Genomic DNA, 25,871 nt, shown 5'->3' on the forward strand with positions numbered 1-25,871 from the left:
ACATATTTGTACCATCAAATTTTCTAGGGTCTCAGATTCTCAGCTATCTACACACAATGGCCAAAGGGCCTCATGAGCTCCCACCGCAAATAGAAGAAGACAGGAAATCAAAACTTATTCAAGGAAAGGAAAAGGGTCCATGAGAAATCAGTACTCCCCAAAAGTCACACAAACATTAAACCGAGAGGGGATGGTTTCCTGACCAGGAATGTAACCCATGGCATCAGGGTGAAAGTACAGAATTTGAACTCAAAGGCCGCAAGGTGGAGTGGCCTTTGTTGTTATTCCCACAGGGGCAGTTTAAGCAGACATAGGAGTTTAACTTTGTTCAGGTCAGATTTTTGGTTCTTTTGCCAAGAAGAGTTTTAAGGCTAGCTGTCACACTATTATGTGTCTTTTTACACATTTAACCTTTCTATCAATTGGTTAGAATAAGAAATCTCTGAAATCCTTTTAACAAAATTTAGGAGGCTAATTTAAAGGATTGATCTTTTGGCCATTGACAATTAGAATTCTCAATAGTGTACTAAATTTCAATAGCAACTGGATGCAATAACCTTCTCAAAGAAGAAGTAATCCCAAAGACTACTCCTGTTCTCCTACATAGGCTGAGATAACAAATGACTCCCAGGATTGCAGTTTACCAGCACTCACTGGCTAGACCAGCGGTCCCCAACCTTTCTGGCAGTTTCTTGGAAGACAATTTTTCCATGGACTGGCATTATGGGGATGGTATTGGGATGATTCAAGCACATTACATTAACTGTGTGCTTTATTTCTATTATTATCACATTGCAATATATATTGAAATAAATATACAACTAACCATAATGTAGAATCAGTGGAAGCCCTGAGCTTGTTTTCTTGCAACTAGACGATCCCATCTGAGAGTAATGGGGAGGGTGACATATCATCAGAAATTAGATTTCCATAAGAGTGTGCAACTAAAGATCCCTCGCATGTGCAGTTCACCATAGAGTTCTCTCTCCTATGACACTCTAATGCTCCTGACCTAACAGGAGGCAGAGCTCAGGTGGTAATGCCAGTAATGGGGAGTGGCTCTAAATATAGATGAAGCTTCTGTTGCTCACTGATGCACACCTCCTGCTGTATGGCCCGATTCCTAACAGGCCATGGACCTGTGCTGGTCCCTGGATTATGGGTTGGTGATCCTTGCCCTAGCCAATAAAGTTTGAGATGACAAAAGCCCGTTAAGGATGGGACTTCTAATGACAAACTCTGCCGAGAGCTTGGCACATTCTAAACAAAATAATATCTCTTTGCTTCCCAGCGAAGAGATTTGTTAGACTAGATGCCTGCCGCCGTGACCCAAAAATCACTTGTCCTGGATGGTGGAGAGCAAGAGGGAGTGCTTCCTCTTGCTCACAAATAAAGCTCTCAAGAACACAGATCAAGACGAGAGGGAACATTATCCTATAACCCTCTATGAACAACACAGAAATACAAAGACAAAGGAATACACTGCTTCCTGCAGGAAAGGGATCAGAAAATATGAATATTCACACCACAAAGTAGTGTAAGGTGTAACAGAGTTGCTACAGCCAGATTAGTCACACAAAAGTCTTTTTTCTCCCAGGCATAATACCTTGTAGAGGAGACAAACAGAGAGATTTGTTTTGTACCATTTGCCTGACTGGGTTGTACAGAGAGAGAAACTGAGAGTTTGATTGGTAAGAAATTCTTACCCTTTTGCCAGCTTGTCAGGTTCCTGCATTCCCTTAACTGGAGGTTCCAGAAGAGTGGAGTGGCTTTGGTGACCCTGCTCGCTATACCAAACTGTGTGAAGGTTTGCTGAGAAATCAACTCACGAAAGACAGATTAGCAGGAGAAAAGGCTACAAATTTATTTAACATATATACACGGCAGCCTTCAGAACAAAAGCAGAAATATACAGGGGAAATTGTTTGTATGCTTAGGTTCAACAAAGTGTGGGTAGCCCTGTAGAAATATGATGGGACAAAAAGGCTATGATCTAATGTCAATCTGGCAGGGCCTGTCTGTCTAGACTGTGTTTGGTCTCTCTGAACACACGTTTCTCCCTCCTGGGTATGGGGTAGGACCCTCTCTGTAATGGGGGTCTTGTGACTTGCAGTCAAACAAGGTAGGGTAGGTCATTTCTTTATGGCCACTGTTACACAAAAGAAGTGGAGGAAAAATTAGAAAATTATTTTTAGGTTTTGTGACTATCTTTAGAAAAAAGGGCTTCTGGTTTCTAGGACCCTCCTTGGGGAAGAGGGATTCTGCTCTGTACAGTTAGCTCCTAGGGCAGGATGGGACTGAGAGACAGGAGGACCCAGAACATCAGAGAAAGCCCTTTACATCTGAGACTACTACTGGGCCTTCATTTTGGGGCATTGTGCTCTGAGCCCAAACACTAGAAGTCAACTGCATGTGCAAGTTCAACACTTAAAATTTCTACTTTCCTCAAGAAACGCAGTAAAGCCCAAGAACACAATACAGCCCAATTTTTGGCCACAGTAAGACTAGAATCACCTTTCCATAAGCTTCCAATAACATCTTCCCAGTTTCCATCTGAAAACTCACCACAAGCATTGTTAACAGTCATAGTTCTAACAACATATTGATGACCATGATATATGTATTCTCTAAGTTAGAGATCCTTTCTTTACATCAAATAATTATTTTTTTTAACCCTCACTTGAATTGCATTTGGCATCCACATATCCCCCAGCTGTCTCCTAAAGGCACTGTAGGCTCCTTGTGTCATGCATGTCAAAATGTTTCCAGCCTCTATCCATAACCTAGTTCCAAAGCTGCTCCCACTCTCTCAGGTGTTGGCTATCAGATCACTCCACTGCTTAGCAACAGAATCCCTATTAGTTTTCTCTGTTATCCTTACAATATACCACAGGCCTGGTGGCTTAAACAGCAGAAATTATTTTTCACAGTTCTGCAGGCTGGAAGTCCAAATCAAACTGTCAGCTGGGTTGATTCCTTCTGAGCAGTAAGAGGGAAGGATCTCTTCCAGGGATCTTTCCTTGGCTTGTAGATGGCCCACTTCTCCATATGCCACTTCACATTTTTTTCCCTGTCCGCATACCTCTGTGTTTGAATTTCCCCTTTTGATAGGCACAATGCATGCTAGCCATTTTGGGTTAGAGCCCACCCTAATGAATGTAATTTCACTTGAGTACCCCAGTAAAGAACCCATCTTCATGTAGAAGAGGGGCAAGAAGTCAGGAGTTCATTAGATGTATTTGGTGGTGTTGGAGGGGAGGCACACATCTGAACCCATAGGACACAGGAATCCTGAATTGTAGGTGGAAATATCTCTCGCTTCTTCCATTATTTTAAGAGAACACTGGTGACTAATGATGGGATACAAGGTGACTCCTACCCACCGTTTTTTCAAGACTACTTGAATGTTGAGAAATTTTATACACACACAAAAATCTGGTTTATTCCATGAAATTCTCTAGGTATAATGAGAGTGAAAAAGCTAATAGACATTGTTAGAGATACAATGTTGATCTGACTAATCCTTATAAAGGAAAATCTAGGAATATAAGAGACAGAAATGACCATATAGTAAAGTGATTAAATAGGAAATTATTAAATGAAAATAATTACTGTCCTTGATGCAACTTGCACTATAGATATATTAGAGTTGAAAATGTTTAGTTCTTGGTGAAATAATGCATGAAAAGTTGTCAAGACGCCAAAACCACCTGCCCCTCCCCTTTATTACCTCCCCCAACGAGGTAATAATAACCTATTAATCTTATGGCCTCAGGTCTCAATCACACCCCCTTGTCAACGTTTCCCCTGTTATTTCTCAGATTCTTACGTGAGCTCGGAAACTAGCGTTCGCCTTTATTTTACTTGCAGCCTCTCAACAGGTGCCTGCCACGAGAAAATTAGCCTCTGGGGTACGGCCGACTTTTGTTCACTGGGGGTCACAGATCCCAGTCCTCAGGGCCTCAAGACTGGGCCACAAAAGAAGAAAAGGAAGCATTGGAAGCAGCCTCATCAGAAAACCTGATACCTCCCCTCCACCGCCTCTACTTTCACCAGGTGGAAAATTCCCTCTCCCATCTTCTGAACAGAAGCCAAAGTGCCTCCTGCCCCGCCCCCCACCCCCTTACATTTCCTCGGAGAAACCGTCCGCCTACCGGCTCTGTGCAATCAGCCGCACAGAATTCAAGCTCAGATTCGGCTTTGATGATCTGACAGGGAGAGAGACTAGAAATTGGACAATCTCCCACCCCCCATATTCCTTCCCAGGGAGAGATGAGGAGATGCACAAGGGGTTCAAGACAGCTTCCAATCATCCCCACCCGCCCCTTGCCACCTCCCCAAACACCAGCCCCTCCACCCCCAACAACACCGCCGCCCACCTCAATCCAGGCAAATCCTAAATCCTACCCAGGTGAACCACAACTCCTTCCTCAGCGCAACCAGGCCATGGGAGTGCTCCATCCCCTGCCTCGAAGTTACCGATCCTCCAAACAGGGGCGGCGCTTCCCCGACCCCTCTCCGCGCAGGGCAATCGCGCGCTCTTTCTTTACCTGCGCTTCCCTGGTGGGCAGCCTGTTGTGCTCCCGCGTCGACAGCTCTGTTTCAACGCCTTCCGGTTCCCGTAGCTCTGCAGGGGCAGAGGATCGCTGGCGCCTCCTCGGCCGCTAAACGACCCGGGTCTGCCCGACCCAGCGAGTGCTTCGCAGGACCGCCCAGCGAGGGGTAGCTGAGTCGAGGCAGCGCGGTTCCCAAGGCAGCCACGGCTGCGCCCACCCTCCAGTTCGGCCCTCCGGGCAGCCGCGGTTGCTTTCAGTCTCTGCCCATTGAAACAAAGAGCGTGAGAGCGTGACGAGCCGGGCGGCGCGGCCAATCAGTGGGGCAAAGGGAAAGGCCTCCTCCCGCAGCCTCCGGCCCGAAGCTGCTGCTGGCTAGAGTAGGGAGCTGGGAGCCCGCAGGCGGGGGCTGCTGCAGATAGGCGCGGGAGCCGGCGCAGCGTCAAGTGCAGGTCGGACTCACGGACCGGGCCCATTTCCCTTTCACCCGTGAGTTTGCTGCTACCCCGTCGTTTCCCTTCTCCCCATCCCCTTCCACCTTGGCGCTCATCCGGGCTTTGAGACCGGATGCCTTAAACACGAGGTGGGACAGAAACCAAGTGAACAATGAGAGTTCCTCACCTTTGTATAGCGGGAAGTGGGGAAATAGCGTTTCCTGTGTGCTTTCTGTGTGCAGATGCGCCTGCAAGGACATCTTCTTCTCAGCAGCCGTGTGAAAGGGTAGCAATGTGCCCATTTAACAGGAAAGGACTGAAGCACCTACGCAGCACAGTTAGGAAGTGCAGAGCTAAGAGCTCACACCCAAGTCAACATGTCTGACTTCAAAGACTGCCCCTTGCCAACACTCCTCTATTCTGTCAGATTAAGGGTTAGTGGGGAAAAACCAAAGCCAGGTTGGGAGGACCAACTTGGGATTGCATAGAATTAGTGAGCAAGGACTGTTATTTCCATTTCACAGATGAAGAAACTGAGCCAAAGAGAGAGAGAGGTTATGAGTCTTGCCCTGTATCTTGCCCTGAGTTAAGCATCCAACTCAGCACCCCCGTGTTGCTCTCTAGATGCTAATTGTTTGCCCTGCAGCGCTGCCTGGAGAGCATTTTTGCACAGGTAGTCTCAAACCATCTCAATAGCAGTCTCAATGTGACGATAGTGGTGAGGGAGAAGGGGAGGAGGTAGTGGGGAGAGGGCTGAGGGCAAATGGAGGCAGCATTTATGGTGCCCGTTGCACGGAAGTGGAAACTCTTCTTGGCACTTTCTTTCTTTTAGTTTTTTTGTTAATACTTTTTTTTTGTTTTAAACACAACAAGCTGCCTGTTTGATAAAAGCAACATGATTTCTGTAGCCCTTTGCAAACCCAACGGAGGCAAGGCTCAGAGAGGTAAAATGATTTGTCTGAAGTTACAAGGTGAAGCCAAAATTTGGACCTAGTCTCTGAATCCAGAACTCATGCTATTAATTAAAGTATGAGTGCAAGGTGGGCTGCCTCAGAGTCATTTTGGAGCGCTTGTAACAAATGCAGATTCCGGGGTCTTCCTCCTGGGGGATTTTGATATACTAGGACTAGGGGTGAAGAGTGTGATTTGTAGTTTTAACTAGTTCTGTAGTTGATTCTGAGGTGTAGGGAGATTCGTGAACCACTGTTCTAAACACCACCTGTGATGTTGAAGGTTATAAGTAAATGGGCCTGCTGTTGGTGTATTTGTCCGTGGCATGTCTGTCATGACATGTAACTCCAGAGCACAGGTTCCTACCCGAGGTCCTTCCTAGAGTTGTATGCAAAGAATCTGGCCTCCGTACATTTTTCTGAGTCCACAGTTCTGTAGATTTTCAAATGGGCTTGTCATAACGTCTTCCTTCTTGAAGTCATGCTTGAAGAAGTGTGAGAAATAAAACCCCATTTAACCTAACCCCCAAACCACAGCTGTCTGTCACTGATATAGCTCTTTCATTTCCTGGCTCAAGGACAGGTTGCTAGGTTGCCCTTCTGTGAGCTCTTCAGAGGACTTCTCCTTTGCTGGATTTGGCATCACTGGCCCCAGAGAGGGAGCAACTCCATGGAAACGGCATGCAGGGCTGTCCAAAGTGAATGACCATGAAGGCAGTGGCTGGAAAACTGCTCCATTTTTCTCTGGCTTAGAAAGCAGGTATTACTTTCTTTATGTACAGTGTGTCTAGGAGGCTCTTGTGGGGCTTGTTCTTGACTTCTGATGCTTAGAAACAAGTAAACACTCTGATACCTTCGGCTGCTGTTAGCTTCTTCTTCGGCCTGCCAAGGTACTTCACCTTCTCTTTTCCGCCCTCTTATTTACATCACCAAGACCTAGAGTTCCTTGGAGTAAAAATACAAATTTGGAGATGAATCACCTTCCATCTCAGGATCATGGCCTGTGAATGGAACAGTGGGGTACTGGTGGTGGAGGGTGGAAAGTGTGGATGTATGGAGAAGGCAGGTTGCTCACCTCGCACACTCAGGGGTGATGCTGGCAGTATCTCTTAGGTTTCCTTCAGACGTTTGCTTCTGCTCCCCTGTCCCATGACATTTGACTCTCATCTCCTAGAAGACTCCTGTTCAGTGTTTAAATTGGCTTCATCACCAAATTAGGTACTTGCTGCTGGACTTGGTAGGCGTAGAATCACATAAGACCAAGAACAGATCTCAGAGCTCTGGCAAAAGTAATGACAGGAAATGGATTGTGTAAAGGTACCAGGGCTGGGCTACTGGAACAAAGCGAGGGACTCTGTGCAGGGATGGGGCTAGTATTTGCAGCATGGCTCCAGCTGGATACAAGGCATCCCATCTCTGGCCTCATGTGTATGAGTGTGATCCAACTGATGGCTTTAGTGAGACCACATTTTCTAATTTCAACAAATAAACCCTTAAAAGCTTGAAGGTTTGGAGATAAAGCTTTCAGTTGAAACAATAATAGCTGCCTTTGACTGCCTGACCCCTTTGTGCCAGGAACTTTCTATCTGTTACCTCATTTAAGCTTCTCAGCAACCCTGTTGAGACAGACAGTCTATCCCATTTTGCAGAGAGGGAGACTGAATTTCAGGAACGTTAAGTAACTTGTGTAAGGCTTCACAACTTGTAAGTGGGGGCATTGGGACTTCAGCCCAGGGATGTCAAACTCCAAAGCCCAAGAAAACTCTTCTTTGCTGCCTTCCAAACAAGCAGTCTATAATGCATTCTGCAAATGACCCAGCTTATTAGACCAATTGCAGCATTTACAACGATTTAGTTGCTATCTTGCCTTTATTCCAATTATCTCATTAAAAAAATCACTAATATAACTTATGGAGCAACTTATATACCAGGTGCCAAGCACTTTCTGTACTTTTTCTCATGTTATCCTTCATGACAATCATTTTGCATATAAGGATACTGAGGATCAGAGAGGTGGAGAAACTTCACCTGGGATTTTTAAGGATTTCCAAGATGACATGTGTTATAGTTTTCCCCTACCGATATTTTAATAATGCCCTCCACTTGCATCTCCTTACTGAACCAAATTTGTCCTTTATTTGTTTTATCTGGTTGTAGATTTAGCAGTGAGAACTACTCACTGGATGCCACAGAAATTAAAGACACAGTTGTTGGAGGTATGATGTCAGAGAGCATTTGCCACCAAGGTTGGCAGAAAATGACTGTCCAGGAGAGCTGAAGATGAATTTCCATATCTGCAGATCTGGATGTGTTGGGACAGTACTCGACTTGTGGAGTCAAGTAAGTACGAACACAGGATCTGCATATTAAAAGAAAAAAGATGCATTTATCTCCCAAGTACGTGGTTGATTTCCATTTATGTCACTGTGTCCATCCATGTCCCTTTCTTCATTTTAACTTCTTATTTAGAAATAATTTCAAGCATATAAAAATGTTGCAAACATAAATAAAACTTAAAGAACACCCATGTGCCCTTTACCCAAATTCACCTATTATTAACGTTTCTCTTCATTTGTTTTATTATTCAAGTGTGCCGTCTGTCTATGCATACACAGGATATTTTCCTTGAACTATCTGAGAATTGCATACATCAAATTTCAATATTCCTAGATTCAATGTTTGTAGATTAAAATTCTTTTTAAAAAGACTGTTTTATCTCTATGACAATGGCATAGTTACTACAGAATATTATAAAATGAAAACTTACATGGTATATTTGATACTGTGGGGGGTGGGGGGCTAGGGGAAGGATAGCAGGGGGTGGGCAGGTTGGGCAGGGATAACATTAGGGCAGGGATAACCTAATGTAGGTGACGGGGAAATGGAGGCAGCAAACCACCATGGCATGTGTATACCTATGTAACAATCCTGCAAGACCTGCACATATACCCCAGAACTTAAAGTAAAATAAAAAACAAAAAAAAAAATCCCAAAATTATAGAAAAAATAAAAACTAAATAAAATAAAATAAAAAGAGGAAATATATCCTTGCTCTTTGATCCTGTTTCCTGGCATACAACTCCTAAAATCCTTTGAATTTCCAAAGTGATATCTTTTTGTATGCTGATGATTGATTGATGGCTGGCAGCCCATGGTTGCTTCAGGCTGGGAACTGGTCACCAGACCAAGGCATCATTAGAGGGTTGGGACATAACAGCCTTATTCCCGACCCCCAGGAAGGTAAAAGGGGTGGCTGGTTAAGTTGATCACCAGTGGCCAATGACTTAATCAATCATGCCTATGTAATGAAGCTTCCATAGAAAACTCAGGGGACTGGGTTTGGATACCTTACAGATAGCTGAATATGTAGAGGCTCCTGGAGGGTGGTGCCCCTGGGAAGGTATAGAAGCTCTGAGCCCCTTCCCCAGTACCTTACCCTAAGCATCTCTTCATCTGTATTCTTTGATATACCTTTATAAGAAACTGCTAAATCTTAGGCATTTCCCTGAGTTCTGTAAGCCTTTCTGGCAAATTATTCAAACCCAAAGAGGGGGTCATGTGAACCCAAACTTGAAGCCCATTGGTCAGAAGTTCTGGAGACCTGGATTTGCTACTGGTGTCTGAAGGGTCTGGGAACAGTCTTGTGAGACCTAGTCCTCAGCTTGTGGGATATGTCAGTATCTCCAGGTAGATTGTGTCAGAATTGAATTGAAGAACACCCAGCTGGTGTTTGCTGCAGAACTGATTGCTCATCTAGTGTGTGGGAAGACCCCACACATTTGGAAATGGAAATCTTCTGTGTTGATTGTTGTGAGGTGAGAGCAAAGGACAAAGTTTGTGTATTTTCCCCTCAGAGTGTATTTTAAAGCTAAATTGGTAATAATTGCTTAAATTTACTATATTTGCCTTTATAAAAACTTTAAATTTACATTATGTTTGTTGAAACTTGAAGCTATGCAATTAATTATAATATAAACATGGAGTTACAACTAAGCATGTTATAATCTAAATAATTGAGTTTAACAAATTGGTTTATATAAAATCCTAGGCAATATTGCAAAATTATACAGACCTGTCAAATTTTTCCACTTAAAACTTCTGAACAAAATTTAAGGGTATAGTAGTTTTCAAGTAATTGTAAATGTCAATATTTAGTTTGATGATGTTAATGTGGATATATTTTCTTATGTTAAAAAAGACTTTTGGGAGTTGAGATCAATAAAATAAGGAGGCAATAAATACCTAAATCTGTTTAAAGACATAAAATATACAATTATTACTAATTGTTAAAGTATACAATTATAAGCACTAAAGCTACTTGGTATAAAAAGTCAAAAGAAGAGGACCGACTCAAGATGGCACAGTGAGAACAACCCAGGATTGAAGCTCTTGGTGAACGCGCGGAGGGTGAGTCAGGGCCGCATTTCCAGACGGATCTTTGTTGCCCACAGAACGGGGAAAATCCCAGGTATAAAAGAGACGTGGGACACCAGCGCAGTGGTTTAGGCTGGGGCAGCTGGTGGCTGGTGCAGCTGGCGGCCAGCGCTACAGCGCAGCGGCGCTCCACAGTGCTCCGCACAAAGCGCATGGGTCCGGGTGCCCTGTTGAACCGGCAATCTGAGACTTGAGAGGGCAGATTGGCATATCCATCTGATTAAACAGGACTTGGACAGTGAGCCAGGCCAGGAGATTTCAGGGAAATGGTGTTCAGGCCAGCGCAGTGGGACAAACAAAACGGCGATTCCAAATGCTCCGGGTGGAGAGTTTCACTGCGGGCACAGCTGAACCCAGGATGGTGCAGCTCGGTGGGGGAGGGGTGTCCGCCATTACCGAGGCAATCCACCCCTACTGAGGTTACACTCCCATTGCTGACGCAGCCTGCCGTTGCCAAGGCAACCCTCCACAACAGAGAGACTCCGCCACAGGGCATAGCCCGTGGCAGCAGGGCAGAGACCACAGCAGCAGGGCAGAGCCTGCAGCAACAGGGTGGACCTCACACCAGCAGGACGGAGCCTTGGCAGGCAAAGAGTGACTAGACTGCCTCCTAGCTGGGCAAGACAGCACAACGAACACTCATAAAGCCCCAACCCCCAGAGACAGATTATCTGAGAAAAAAAGGGTTTTTTAAATGAGTTCTGCTGCAGCAGAATTAAACGTAGCAGCCTAACATCCCTGAATTAACAACAGAGCTCACAGCTCAGCACTTGGGCTCCTATAAAGTATAGACTGTCTCCTCAAGCAGCTCCCTGACCCCTCTATATCCAGAAGACTGACATTTGGCAGCCATTATTCTGGGACAAAGATAGCAGAAAAAGAAACTGGTAGCATCCCTCACTGTTCCGTAGCTGCTATAGGTGCACCCCAGACAAGCAGGGCCTGGAGTGGACCTCAGCAGTCATACAGTGGAGGGGCTAGACTGGTAGAAGGGGAACCAAGTAACAGAAATACTTCATCATCAACAATCTGGGCGTCCACTCAGAGACCCAATTGAAAAGTCAGCAACTACTCAGATAACAGGTGGATAAATCCACAAAGATGGGAAGAAACCAGCGCAAAAAAGAGGAAAACACCTGAAACCAGAACACGTCGCCTCCTACAAAGGACCAAAACTCCTCACCAGCAAGGGAACAAAGCTGGACGGAGAATGACTGTGATGAAATGACGGAATTAGACTTCAGAAGGTGGATAATGAGAAACTTTTGTGAGCTAAAAGAACATGTTTTAAATCAATGCAAAGAAACTAAGAACCTTGAAAAAAGACTTGAAAAAAGATTTGAGGAAATGATAACAAGAATGGATAACTTAGAGAGAAATAGGAATGAATTGAAGGAGCTGAAAAACACAATACAAGAACTTCACGAAGCATGCACAAGTTTCAACAGCCGAACTGACCAAGCAGAAGAAAGAATATCAGAAGTCTAAGATCAACTCAATGAAATAAAACGAGAAACCAATATTAGAAAAAAAAGGGCAAAAAGGAATAAACAAAGTCTCCAAGAAATGTGGGACTATGTGAAGAGACCTAACCTACGTTTGATAGGTGTACCAGAATGTGACCAAGAGAATGAATCCAATCTGGAAAATACTCTTCAGGATATTATCCAGGAAAATTTCCCCCACCTAGCAAGGCAGGCCAACACTCAAATGCAGGAAATACAGAGAACACCACAAAGATATTCCACAAGAAGAGCAACCCCAAGGCACATAATCATCAGATTCACCAGGGTTGAAATAAAGGAGAAAATACTAAGGGCAGCCAGAGAGAAAGGGCGGGTCACCCACAAAGGGAAGCCCATCAGACTCACAGCAGATCTCTTGGCAGAAACTCTACAAGCCAGAAGAGAGTGGGGGCCAATATTCAACATCCTTAAAGAAAAGAACTTTCAACCCAGAATTTCATATCCAGCCAAACTGAGCTTCAGAAGTGAAGGAAAAATAAAATCCTTTGCAAACAAGCAAGTACTCAGAGATTTTGTCACCACCAGGCCTGCTTTACAAGAGCTCCTAAAAGAGGCACTACACATAGAAAGGAACAACCAGTACCAGCCATTCCAAAATCACACTAAATGCTAAAGAACATCAACATAATGAAGAATCTACATCAACTAACGGGCAAAACAGCCAGCTAGCATCAAAATGGCAGTATCAAATTCACACATAACAATATTAACCCTAAATGTAAATGGACTAAATGCACCAATCAAAAGAGACAGACTGGCAAATTGGATAAAAAGCCAAAACCCATCAGTGTGCTGTATCCAGGAAACCCATCTGACATGTAAGGATACACAAAGGCTCAAAATAAAGGGATGGAGGAAGATTTACCAAGAAAATGGAGAGCAAAAAAAAGGAGGAGTTGCAATTCTCATCTCTGGTAAAATAGACTTTAAAGCAACAAAGATCAAAAGAGACAAAGAAGGACATTCCATAATGGTAAAAGGATCGATACAACAAGAAAAGCTAATGATCCTAAACATATATGGACCCAATACAGGAGCACCCAGATACATAAGGCAAGTTCTTAATGACTTACGAAGAGACTTAGACTCCCACACAATAATAGTGGGAGACTTTAACACTCCAATGTCAATATTAGACAGATCAACCAGACAGAAAATTAACGAGGATATCCAGTGCTTGAACTCAGACCTGGAACAAGCAAACCTGATAGACATTTACTAAATTCTCCACCCCATATCCACAGAATATACATTTTTCTCAGGACCACATCACACCTACTCTAATATTGACCACATAATTGGAAGGAAAGCACTGCTCAACAAGTGCAAAACAACTGAAATCATAACAAACAGCCTCTCAGACCATAGTGCAATCAAGTTAGAACTCAGAATTCAGAGACCAACTCAGAACCGCACAGCTTCATGGAAACTGAACAACTGGCTCTTGACTGTTGACTGAAGAAACAACGAAATGAAGGCAGAAATAAAGAAGTTCTTCGAAACCAATGAGAACGAAGACACACATGCCAGAATCTCTGGGACACATTTAAAGCAGTCTCTAGAGGAAAATATATAGCAATAAGTGCCCATATGAAAAGAATGGAGAGATCCAAAATTGACACCCTATCGTCAAAATTGAAAGAGCTAGAGGAGCAAGATCAAAAAAACTCCAAACCCAGCAGAAGACAAGAAATAACTAAGAACAGAGCTGAACTGAAGGAGATTGAGACCTGAAAAACCCTTCAAAAAATCAATAAATCCAAGAGCTGGTTTTTTGAAAAGATCAACAAAATAGACAGACCACGAGCCAGATTGATTAAAAATAAAAGAGAGAACAACCAAATATATGCAATAAAAAATGATAAAGGGGAAATCACCACAGACTCCACAGAAATTCAAACCATCATCAGAGAATATTACAAACAACTCTATGCACATAAACTAGTAAACCTGGAAGAAATGGATAAATTCCTGAGCTCCTGTGTCCTTTCAAGCCTAAACCAGGAGGAAGCTGAAACTATGAATAGACCAATAACAAGGTCAGAAGTCGAGGCAGCAATTAAGAGCCTACCACACAAAAAAAGCCCAGGTCCAGACGGGTTCACAGCCGAATTCTACCAGACACACAAAGAGGAGCTAATACCATTTCTTCTGAAACTATTCCAAATGATCCAAAAAGAGAGAATCCTTCCTAAATCATTTTATGAGACCAACATCATCCTGATATCAAAACCTGGCAGAGACTCAACAAGAAAAGAAAACTTCAGGCCAATATCCATGATGAACATAGGTGCAAAAATCTTCAATAAAATATTGGCAAGCCGATTGCAACAGCAAATCAAAAAACTTATCCATCATGATCAAGTAGGATTCATCCCAGGGATGCAAGGCTGGTTCAACATATGCAAATCTATAAACGTAATTCACCACATAAACAGAACCAAAAACAAAAACCACATGATTATCTCAATTGACGCAGAGAAGGCATTTGACAAAATACAACAGCCCTTTATGCTAAAAACCCTCAATAAACTCGGTATCGACGGAACGTATCTCAAAGTAATAAAAGCTATTTATGACAAACCAACAGCCAATATCATACTGAATGGGCAAAAACTGGAAGCATTCCCTTTGAAATCCGGCACTAGACAAGGATGCCCTCTCTCACCACTCCTATTCAATATAGTACTGGAAGTTCTAGCCAGAGCAATCAGGCAGGAAAAAGAAATAAAGGGTATTCAAATAGGAAAGGTGGAAGCCCAATTGTCTCTATTTGCAGACGACATGATAGTATACCAAGAAGACCCCATCGCCTCAGCCCAAAAACTCCTGAAACTGATAAGCAACTTCAGCAAAGTCTCAGGATATAAAATCAATGTGCAAAAATCACAAGCATTCGTCTACACCAATAACAGACTTAAAGAAAGCCAAATCAAGAACGAACTGCCATTCACAATTGCTACAAAAAGAATAAAATACCTTGGAATACTACTCACCAGGAACGTAAGGGACCTCTTCAAGGAAAACTACAAACCACTGCTCAATGAAATAAGAGAGGAAACAAACAGATGGAGAAACATTCCATGCTCATGGTTAGGAAGAATTAATATCGTGAAAATGGCTATACTGCCCAAAGTAATTTACAGAATCAACGCTATCCCCATCAAGCTACCATTGACTTTCTTCACAGAACTGGAAAAAACCACCATGAACTTCATATGGAACCAAAAGAGAGCCCGCATAGCCAAGTCAATTCTAAGCAAAAAGAACACAGCGGGGGCATCACACTACCGGATTTCAAACTATACTACAAGGCTACAGTAATCAAAACAGCATGGTACTGGTACCAAAACAGAGATATAGACCAATGGAACAAAACAGAGGCACTGGAGGCAACACAACATATCTACAACCATACAATCTTGGATAAACCTGACAAAAACAAGCAATGGGGAAAGGATTACCTTTTTATTAAATGGTGTTGGGAAAACTGGCTAGCCATGTGCAGAAAGCAGAAACTGGACCCCTTCCTGACACCTTACACTAAAATTAACTCCAGATGGATTAAAGACTTAAACATAAGACCTGGCACCGTAAAAACCCTAGATGAAAATCTAGGCAAAACCGTCCAGGACATAGGAGTAGGCAAGGACTTCATGAACAAAACACCAAAAGCATTGGCAACAAAAGCCAAAATAAACAAATGGGACCTAATGAAACTCGACAGCTTCTGCATGGCAAAAGAAGCAGTCTCTAGAGTGAATCGGCAAGACTGATGAGTCTTGGCTTTTTATCCAATTTGCCCATCTGTGTTTTTTGATTGGGGCATTTAGCCCATTTACATTTAAGGTTAATATTGTTTTGTTTGAATTTCATCCTGCCATTTTGATGCTAGCTGGTTCTTTTGCCCATTAGTTGATACAGTTTCTTCATAGTGTTGATGGTCTTTACAGTTTGGTATATTTTCGCAGTGGCTGGTACTTGTTCCTTTCCATGTTTAGTGCTACCTTCAGGAGCTCTTGTAGGGCAGGCCTGGTGGTGATACAGTTCCTTGTCTGTAAAGAATTTTATTTCTCTTTTGCTCATAAAGCTTAGTTTGGCTGGATATGAAATTCTGGGTTGAAAATTCTTGTCTTTAAGAATGTTGAATATTGGCCCCCACTTTCTTCTGGCTTCTAGGGTTTCTGCAGAGAGATTTGCTGTGAGTCTGATGGGCTTCCCTTTTGATAACCCAACCTTTCTCTCTGGCTGCCCTTAACATTTTTCCTTCATTTTAACCTTGCTGAATCTGACGATTATGTGTCTTGGGGTTGCTCTTCTCGAGGAGTATCTTTGTGGTCTTCTCTGTATTTCCTGAATTTGAATGTTGGCCTTTCTTGCTAAGTTGGAGATGTTCTCCTGGATAATATCCTGAAGTGTGTTTTCCAACTTGGTTCCATTTTCCTTGTCACTTTCAAGTACACCAATAAAACTTAGGTTTGGTTTTTTTTCACATAGTCCCATATTGAAGGCTTTGCTTGTTCCTTTTCATTCTCTTTAATCTTGTCTTCATACTTTATTTCATTAAGTTTATCTTCAATCCCTGATATCCTTTCTTCCACTTGATTGATTCAGTTATTGAAAATATGTGTATGCTTCATAAAGTTCTTGTGCTGTGTTTTTCAGCCCCATCAGGTCATTTATATTCTTCTTTAAACTGGTTATTCTAGTCAGCAATTCCTCTAACATTTTATTAAGGTTCTTAGCTTCCTTGCATTAGGTTAGAATGTGCTCTTTAGCTGGGAGTAATTTGCTATTACCTACCTTCTTTTTTGGTATTTATTTATTTTTATTATTATACTTTAAGTTCTGGGTTACATGTGCAGAACGTGCAGGTTTGTTACGTAGGTATACACACGTCATCGTTGTTTGCTGCATCCATCATCCTGTCATCTCCATTACGCATTTCTCCTAATGCTATAATTTCCCTAGTCCGCCACTTCTCTGCTATCCCTCCCCTTAACCCCCACCCCCCAACAGGCCCCAGTGTGTGATGTCCCCCTCCCCGTGTCCATGTGTTCTCATTGTTCAACACCCACTTATGAGTGAGAACATGCAGTGTTTGGATTTCTGTCTTGTGTCACTTTGCTGAGAATGATAGTTTCCAGATTCATCCATGTCACTGCAAAGGACATGTCCCCACTCATCCTTTTTTATGGCTGCATAGTATTCCATGCTGTATATGTGCCATGTTTTCTTTATCCATTCTATCACTGATGGGCATTTGGGTTGGTTCCAAGTCTTTGCTATTGTGAACAGTGCTTCAATAAAAATACGTGTACGTGTGTCTTTATAATAGAATGATTTATAATCCTTTGGGTATATACCCAGTAATGGGATTGCTGGGTCAAATGGTATTTCTAGTTCTAGATCCTTGAGGAATCGCCACATTGTCTTCCACAATGGTTGAACTAACGTACACACCCACCAACAGTGTAAAAGCATTCCTATTTCTCCATATCCTCTCCAGCATCTGTTGTCTCCTGATTTTTTTAATGATCTCCATTCTAACTGGCATGAGATGGTATCTCAGTACAGTTTTGATTTGCATTTCTTTAATGACCAGTGATGATGAGCTTTTTTCATATGCTTGTTGGCTGCATATATGTCTTCTTTTGAAAGGCATCTGTTTATATCCTCTGCCCACTTTTCGATTGGGTTGTTTTTTTCTTGTAAATTTGTTTTAGTTCTTTGTTGATTCTGGATACTAGCCCTCTGTCAGATGGGTAGATTGCAAAATATTTTTCCCATTCTCTTGGTTGCCAGTTCACTCTACTGATAGTTTCTTTCGCTATGCAGAAGCTCTTTAGTTTAATTAGATCCCTTTTGTCTATTTTGGCTTTTGTTGCCATTGCTTTTGGTGTTTCAGTCATGAAGTCCTTGCCCATGCCTATGTTCTGAATGGTATTGCCTAGGTTTTCTTCTAGAGTTTTTGTTTGCTTGTTTTTTTGTTTTGAGACGGAGTCTGGCTCTGTCACCCAGGGTAGAGTGCAGTGGCGACATCTCAGCTCACTGCAACCTCCATCGCCCAGGTTCAAGTGATTCTCCTGCCTTAGCCTCCCAAGTAGCTAGGATTACAGGTGCCTGCCACCACGCCCAGCTAATTTTTGTAGTTTTAGTAAAGTTGGGGTTTCACTGCGTTGGCCAGGCTGGTCTTGAACTCCTGACCTCCTGATCCACCTGCCTCAGCCTCCCAAAGTGCTGGGATTACAAGCGTGAGCCATTGCACCTGGCTTCTTCTAGGGTTTTTATGGCGTTATGTCTTTTTTTTTTAATTTTTTATTGGATTTTAGGTTTTGGGGTACATGAGTAGAGCATGTAAGACAGTTGCGTAGGAACACACATGGCAGTGTGCTTTTCTTTCCTTCTCCCCTTCACCCACATTTGGCATTTCTCCCCAGGCTATCCCTCCCCACCTCCCCCTCCCACTGGCCCTCCCCTTTTCCCCCCAATAGACCCCAGTGTTTAGTACTCCCCTTTCTGTGTCCATGTGTTCTCATTTTTCATCACCCACCTATGAGTGAGAATACGCGGTGTTTCATTTTCTGTTCTTGTGTCAGTTTGCTGAGGACGACGTTCTCCAGATTTATCCATGTCCCTACAAACGACACAAACTCATCATTTCTGATTGCTGCATAATATTCCATGGTGTATATGTGCCACATTTTTCCAATCCAGTCTATTATCAATGGGCATTTGGGTTGATTCCAGGTCTTTGCTATTGTAAAGAGTGCTGCAATGAACATTCGTGTACATGTGTCCTTATAGTAGAACGATTTATAGTCTTTTGGATATATACCCAGTAATGGGATTGCTGGGTCAAATGGAATTTCTATTTCTAAGGCCTTGAGGAATCGCCACACTGTCTTCCACAATGGTTGAACTAATTTACACTCCCACCAACAGTGTAAAAGTGTTCCTTTTTCTCCACATCCTCTCCAGCATCTGTTGTCTCCAGATTTATTAATGACCGCCATTCTAACTGGCGTGAGATGGTATCTCAACGTGGTTTTGATTTGCATCTCTCTGATGACCAGTGATGATGAGCATTTTTTCATATCATTGTTGGCCTCATATATGTCTTCTTTCGTAAAGTATCTGTTCATATCCTTTGCCCACTTTTGAATGGGCTTGTTTGTTTTTTTCCTGTAAATCCATTTGAGTTCTTTGTAAATTCTGGATATCAGCCCTTTGTCAGATGGGTAAACTGCAAAAATTTTTTCCCATTCTGTTGGTTGCCGATCCACTCTAGTGACTGTTTCTTTTGCCGTGCAGAAGCTGTGGAGTTTGATTAGGTCCCATTTGTCTATTTTGGCTTTTGTTGCCAATGCTTTTGGTGTTTTGTTCATGAAGTCCTTGCCTACTCCTATGTCCTGGATAGTTTTGCCTAGATTTCCTTCTAGGGTTTTTATGGTGCCAGGTCTTATGTTTAAGTCTTTAATCCATCTGGAGTTAATTTTAGTGTAAGGTGTCAGGAAGGGGTCCAGTTTCTGCTTTCTGCACGTGGCTAGCCAGTTTTCCCAACACCATTTGTTGAACAGGGAATCCTTTCCCCCTTGCTTGTTTTTGTCAGGTTTATCAAAGATTGTATAGTTGTAGGTATGTTGTGTTGCCTCCGGTGCCTCTGTTTTGTTCCATTGGTCTATATCTCTGTTTTGGTACCAGTACCATGCTGTTTTGATTACTGTAGCCTTGTAGTATAGTTTGAAATCCGGTAGTGTGATGCCCCCGCTGTGTTCTTTTTGCTTAGAATTGACTTGGCTATGCGGGCTCTCTTTTGGTTCCATATGAAGTTCATGGTGGTTTTTTCCAGTTCTGTGAAGAAAGTCAATGGTAGCTTGATGGGGATAGCGTTGATTCTGTAAATTACTTTGGGCAGTATAGCCATTTTCACGATATTAATTCTTCCTAACCATGAACATGGAATGTTTCTCCATCTGTTTGTGTCCTCTCTGATTTCGTTGAGCAGTGGTTTGTAGTTCTCCTTGAAGAGGTCCCTTACGTTCCTTGTGAGTTGTATTCCAAGGTATTTTGGTGTTATGTCTTATGTTTAAATCTTTAATCCATCTGGAGTAAATTATTGTATAAGGTGTAAAGAAGGGATCCAGTTTCAGCTTTCTGCATATGGCTAGCCAGTTTTCCCAACATCATTTATTAAACAGGGAATCCTTTCCCCGTTGCTTGTTTTTGTCAGGTTTGTCAAAGATCAGATGGTTGTAGATATGTGTCTTTATTTCTGAGGCCTAACACACACTTTTCAATAGAAGACATACATGTGGCCAACAATCACATAAAAAAAAGCTCAACATCACTGATCATTAGCGAAATGCAAATCAAAAGCACAAGGCTTTTGATCTCGCACCAGTCAGAATGGCTATTATTAAAAAGTCAAAAGTCATATTATTATTAAAAAGTCAAAAAATAACAGATGCTGTCAAGGTTGTGGAGAAAAAGGTATGCTTGTACACTGTTACTGGAAGTATAAATTGGTTCAGCCATTGTGAAAGACAGTGTGACAATTCCTCAAAGACCTAAAGGCAGAAATACCATTTGACCCAGCAATCCCATTGCTAGGTATATACCAGATAGAATAGAAATTGTTCTGTTATAAAGACACATGCACAGGTATGTTCATTGGAACACTATTCACAATAGTAAAGACATGGAATCAATCTAAATGCCCATCAGTGATAGACTGGATAAACGAAAATGTGGTATATATACAGTATGGAATACTATGCAGACATAAAAAAGAAAGAGATCATGTCCTTTGCAGGGACATGGATGGAGGTGGAAGCCATTATCCTTAGCAAACTAATGCAGGAACAGAAAACTAAATACCGCATGTTCTCACTTGTAAGTAGGGGCTAAATTACGAGAACACATGGATACAGAGGGAAACAACACACAGTGGGACCTGTCAGAGGGTGGAGGGTGGGAAGATGGAGAGGATCAGTAAAAATGTCTAATGGGTACTAGGCTGACTATCTGGGTGATGAAATAATCTGTACAACAAATGCCCATAACACTGTTTACCTATGTAACGAACCTGCACATGTACCCCTGAACTTAAAATTTAAAAAAATACACTGAAAGCTACACGTCACATTCAGGACAGGACTACCCCTGGAGAAGTGGGAGGGGGAATGGAAAGGGAGTAGAAGTCAGGGAAAACTCAATTTTTTTTTTCTGTAAAGTTTTCATTCCTTAAAAGAAAGACAAAGTAAATATACCTAAATGTTAACAACATTGAAATTTGAGTAGTTGAAACACTGGTGTTTATTATATTTAATGCCAGGGACATTGTAGGTAGTCAATGAATATTGTTTGTTGAATGAGTATGCCTTCGTGTTTTAAAAGTTTCTCCAACAAACATATACAATTCTCAAATTAATAGAAAGTGCTACAAGAGCGAAGAAAAGGGGAATGAAGTGGGGAAGGCTTGAGAAATCCTTGTGGAATCATTTCTGATTTATATAGATCTATGTCACTGTACATGGGATGCAAGCTAAAGACATAGTTCTACCTCCATCTTACATTAACAGTCTAAGTTTCTGGGTGAGTATCCAGAAGATGATGTTGAACACTTAGTCCTTTCAAGTAAATACCAGATCCTCAATTTTCTCTTCCAACAGACAGTGGGTGGTGCTACTGTCCGAAAATTCCTTTGTCACAGATTTATTACATCAATGTATAGACAGACAGCTCCACAACCCATGTATCACGTGGGCCAGAGTCCTAGGGATTGGGGATATAAAGGTGAATACCCTCAGTTGTTCTGTGATTATGAACTGACTGTTATCATGTTCAGTGGCCGAGAAAGTTACAAATGTGACTTTTACATTTCATAGGAGAGTACTATGTCACAGAAATGACCAGTTGAATGGCCCTGAAGCACCCATCCTCACCACGAGAACCCTTACTCGACGACCTGGCCAAAGATTAGAGCAGAAAACACCAAGCCCCACTCCCAACCTACTGTTAGGTTGTCATAGTGTCCTTAGGCCCCAGTGGCTATAAAAAGCCAAGAGAGCCTAAATGCTGGTTATTCAGCTTGGACCTTCGTGTTCGAGATGTTCTAAGCACACCGGGCGAGATGCATCTGCTTACTGCAGAAGCCTCTGTTGGGATGAAGGGAATGTGGACCTTCAGGACTAAAAGTGGGAGAGGCCTGGGAGGTGGGGCCTGGGTGGGCGGGGTCTGCTCTGACGTCACGAAGCTTCTGATGGTCGAGGAGACGGTGGGCGCAGGCTCTGGAGGCCCCAGCGGAAGAGCGGAAGGAGATGAGCCCGGAAACCCTCGGCCAATGAGAGAGGGCTGAGGCGGGGCTGCTACCCGGCTTAGCAGTGCGGGGCTCTGCGCGGGAACGCTAACCTAGTCTGGAGCCAGCCTCGGTCTCAGCCCCGCGGACGGCCTTTCCCGAGCCTTCAACCCTTCAGGTGAGGACGTGCGGCCTCACGGAGCCAGAGGACCATGGGGACGGGAAGGCGTGGGGGTCGCGAGGTGGGGATGCCGCGCCTTCGGGAGCCAGAGCGGCCGGGTTGGGGCTGGCGCTTCGCGTCTGCACCGCCGCCCGGCCCGGCGAGTCCGCCCGCGCCTTTGTCTTCCCCCCGGCGCCGCCCTCTGCGCGCGACGCGGAGCCCTCCCGGGGGGCCGGCCCCTGAAAATAAGGCCCCGGGAAGGGGAGGGGGGACGAACCCCTAAAGCGGCCCGTCCGCGGTAGCTGCGGCTCGGAGGCTTAGAGGATGCGGAGTTTGGGGGCCGCCAGGAATGGGCCCTCGTTCCCTCTCCTCCCATGGCCGTTGGGCTGGGCGCCCGACAACGCTAATAGTTACTTGAAAAAGTATGCCAACTGCTCCTGACAGACTGGCCTCTGCGCCCGGCCCCGCTGTTATTTATTTGTTAGTTCCATTTCCCAGCGCCGAGCTTGGAGTCTGATCGCTCGGCAGAGTAGGGCCTTAGGGTAACCTCGACGGAATGGAGGCACGTTCGGCACTTCTGGCTGCTTGGGGGCCTCTCCATTCTACCCCGGGCACTAGACGAAGTGTCTTACTCCCCCAGGGTGGGGCCGGGCTCGCGCACCCGAGCTCTGCCTGGCGATTTCCGGGATATCCTATTGTCTCTTCTGGACAGACTCCGGACGCTCACAGGGCACCAGGCATTCGGTCAGGTCCACAGTCACGCACCTCTGAGCCTCATCTCCTTGCATCTCTCTCTGCAGAGAAAAGATGGTGAAAGAAGACCCACTTATGTTTGGTTTATTCCATTTTGCTGTAGTCCTGGGTCTGATCCTAGTTAACTGTCCCTTTTGATAGCGTTTACAAACCGGTGCCACAAGGAGCTATGACACGTGTGTTGTAGTGTCTTAATGTACTGTCTTCTTTGGGGATTTAAAATAGAAATAAATTAGTACAACTTATGCCACTTTGTTGTGTGCTGCTCTCCATGTCCCAAGAAAAATGCCAAAACCCAAAAGTAATAGAAAGCGAAGATGCTCAAATAGTGCTATCTCCTGTTACAAAATCATTACCTGGTTAAAGCCAGACTTTTTTTTCCCTTCTATTCCTGTCTGGTCTTATGCTTCTATTACCTCCATTTTACCCTTGCTGTGATTTTAAGAGTAAGACCTATTGGCTCTGCGTTTCTAGAGCATCTTGGTTTCTGGGGCGTTCTGATCCAATGGCATTTACTGCCTATCAGAAATGGCTAATGCTGTGGAGTTTAAATTATACTAACAAAAAGATGTCTTTTCTAAGATCTGTTGTTGTTTGTTCTGTTGAAAATGAGCAGGTAGAATACACATTGATAGGAAACGTGAAAATTTTTGCTTGTGACCCCTTAGTCCAAAGATAGTTCTGCCAGGTGAGTTTTCTTAAAAATCTTTTTTTCTGGCAGGGCGCAGTGGCTCACTCCTGTAATCCCAGCACTTTGGGAGGCCGAGACGGGCTGATCACGTCAGGCCAGGAGTTTGAGACCAGCCTGGCCAACATGGTGAGACCCCTGTCTCTACTAAAAATACAAAAATTAGCTGGGCATGGTGGTGCACGCTTGTTTGTAATCCCAGCTACTTGGGAGGCTGAGGCAGAGGAATTGCTTGAACCCAGGAGGCGGAGGTTGCAGCGAGCCGGTATTGTGCCACTACAGGCCAGTCGGGGCGAGAGAGTGAGACCCTGTCTCAAAAAGATAAAAGTAACAATTTTTTTTTTTTTTCTTTTCGGTCTATCTTCTAGTCAAGATGAGTGATAAACCAGACTTGTCGGAAGTGGAGAAGTTTGACAGGTCCAAACTGAAGAAAACTAATACTGAAGAAAAAAATACTCTTCCCTCAAAGGAAAGTAAGTCATGGGGGTTTCTAGTAGAAATAAACATTGGAGAAAGTTAACAGGTTCGGTAAATCTTCTAGTAAATTTTTGCCACAAAGTAAGCAATAATTAGAGCACCATGGTATTTAATGCAATGGGTAAAACTATCAAATAGTTTTCTTCTGGTTTGCACATGATGGGCCTAGTAGTGATGGGGCAATAAAAAACTAGTTTCTTGTTTGAAAATGATTAAAAACCACATTAAAACCAATCTTGCAATATTGGATGTAGCACTAAAAGACATTTAGATTTTGTCCACTTTGGGGTATTTGGTATTTTTCTACATTTAGAAATTTTAGTCCATAATATCATCCTTAAAGAACCCTGTAGAATCTGTAGTTTTGGCCTTCTATATATGATGACAAGATAAGGTGAGATAACAAATGTACTTCTGGGTATACTCAAATCTCTCAGATTCGAGAGATCGGTTCTGCCCTTTGGAGTTACAGCCTGATGGAGAAACTCTAAGCATATTCACAAAAGCTGAGAGGCCCCTTTTGTTATATCAGTTTTGTTTGAAAGTTGCAACATTAGTTAAAATTATCTGAAAGTGTACACTTTCCCGACTATATAGCGATAAATAAATCTGAAGAAAGTTCTCCGATTACTCCTCGGTCTTGAATAATCTGAAAAAAAAAATGGCAACAGCATTTGGAAAAACAAATCTTACAGTTGATGTAGTTTCTAATTGGTAGTTCAGGTGGTTAGTGTGCACATACATGCATGCACACACCACACTGTGAGTTTCGTGGTTAATGCCTTGGCATTCCAAATTTAAAGCATGTATGGCAGCCTTCAATGACTTACAAAGAGTTCTTTTGGAAGAAGCTGAACTTAGGAAAAGACTTTTGTAATTTTTTGTTTCTTTTCCCCCCTAGCTATCCAGCAGGAGAAAGACTGTGTCCGAACATCATAAAATGGGGATCTCCTCTCAAGAGCAGATTTCAACATTTCCTGACGGTCTTGGTTTTAGGCTTGTTTTTTTGGTAAACCTATGTGTTTGTAGAGATTCCAGGCATCTTCTGATTTCTTCTCACCTATATTTCCTGGCTAAGAGGTCTGGGGTAGTGAATGTTTCCTTAAGTTCCTTTCTAAACTTCCCATTGGTATGTAAATTCCAAATGGCAGATGCCGTCAATAATCTTGCCATTGATGACAGTTGTATGTGTAGTCCTTCCACCTCATACAGGATAAGCCAATTTTAACCTTCTACAATGGGTGCCTCAGTTGTTTCATAGTCTTCATGAAGTTGCATCCTTTGGCAGCATCTTACAGTTTATTTTCACCTCCGATGTAGCAATAAAATAATAAATATGATCATTATCCTGTGACTCTTGTAGTTCATTCCCGGTAGTATTCTAAGGAATGAAAAGTACATAAGGCTACCTTTTCAGCCAAACAAAATGGTTGAAGGAAAATTGTTAGCAGATTATTCATGGGGGGAAATAATCAATTCTGTCCAGGCCCAGTGAGTCCTGACCTGGGGATGCTAGGTGCTCTTTCTTTAGAGTTGGAACCACAGAGTTACAGAACCTTGGGAGAGAAGGTCATGTGGACTAACCTCCGTATCTCA

At 43.1% G+C, this 25,871-nt stretch overlaps 2 protein-coding genes across 20 annotated transcripts in view; one reads left to right on the forward strand and one right to left on the reverse strand.

Annotated features, from left to right (window-relative positions):
• The window catches only part of RAB9B (RAB9B, member RAS oncogene family), an 85,405-nt gene extending 80,575 nt beyond the window's left edge, over positions 1 to 4,830 (reverse strand). For 16 of the 17 annotated variants that reach the window (XR_013531708.1, XR_013531710.1, XR_013531705.1 and 13 more), the window contains exon 1: positions 4,551 to 4,830. The gene's annotated coding sequence lies outside the window, so the exon portion shown is untranslated. Of the gene's footprint in view, positions 1 to 4,407 lie in introns of all 17 variants that reach the window. The other variant, XM_078363860.1, reaches the window with a different exon arrangement.
• Positions 4,694 to 25,621, forward strand: LOC144581175 (thymosin beta-15A-like). Of its 3 annotated transcripts, XM_078363872.1 has the most exons (6): positions 4,694 to 5,042; positions 6,516 to 6,697; positions 8,095 to 8,277; positions 23,832 to 23,927; positions 24,167 to 24,271; positions 25,177 to 25,621. In XM_078363872.1, the coding sequence occupies exons 5-6, from the start codon at positions 24,172 to 24,174 to the stop codon at positions 25,212 to 25,214; spliced, it is 138 nt and encodes a 45-aa protein (XP_078219998.1). In that variant the 5' UTR covers positions 4,694 to 5,042; positions 6,516 to 6,697; positions 8,095 to 8,277; positions 23,832 to 23,927; positions 24,167 to 24,171; the 3' UTR covers positions 25,215 to 25,621. The 3 variants fall into 3 exon arrangements, with proteins under 3 accessions (XP_078219998.1, XP_078219997.1, XP_078219996.1); XM_078363871.1 differs by lacking the exons at positions 4,694 to 5,042; positions 6,516 to 6,697; positions 8,095 to 8,277 and adding an exon at positions 22,144 to 22,375; XM_078363870.1 differs by lacking the exons at positions 4,694 to 5,042; positions 6,516 to 6,697; positions 8,095 to 8,277; positions 23,832 to 23,927 and adding an exon at positions 22,144 to 22,375.
• The last annotated feature ends 250 nt before the right edge of the window (positions 25,622 to 25,871 follow it).

Source organism: Callithrix jacchus, chromosome X, assembly GCF_049354715.1.
Source record: "Callithrix jacchus isolate 240 chromosome X, calJac240_pri, whole genome shotgun sequence".
NCBI lineage: Eukaryota > Metazoa > Chordata > Mammalia > Primates > Cebidae > Callithrix > Callithrix jacchus.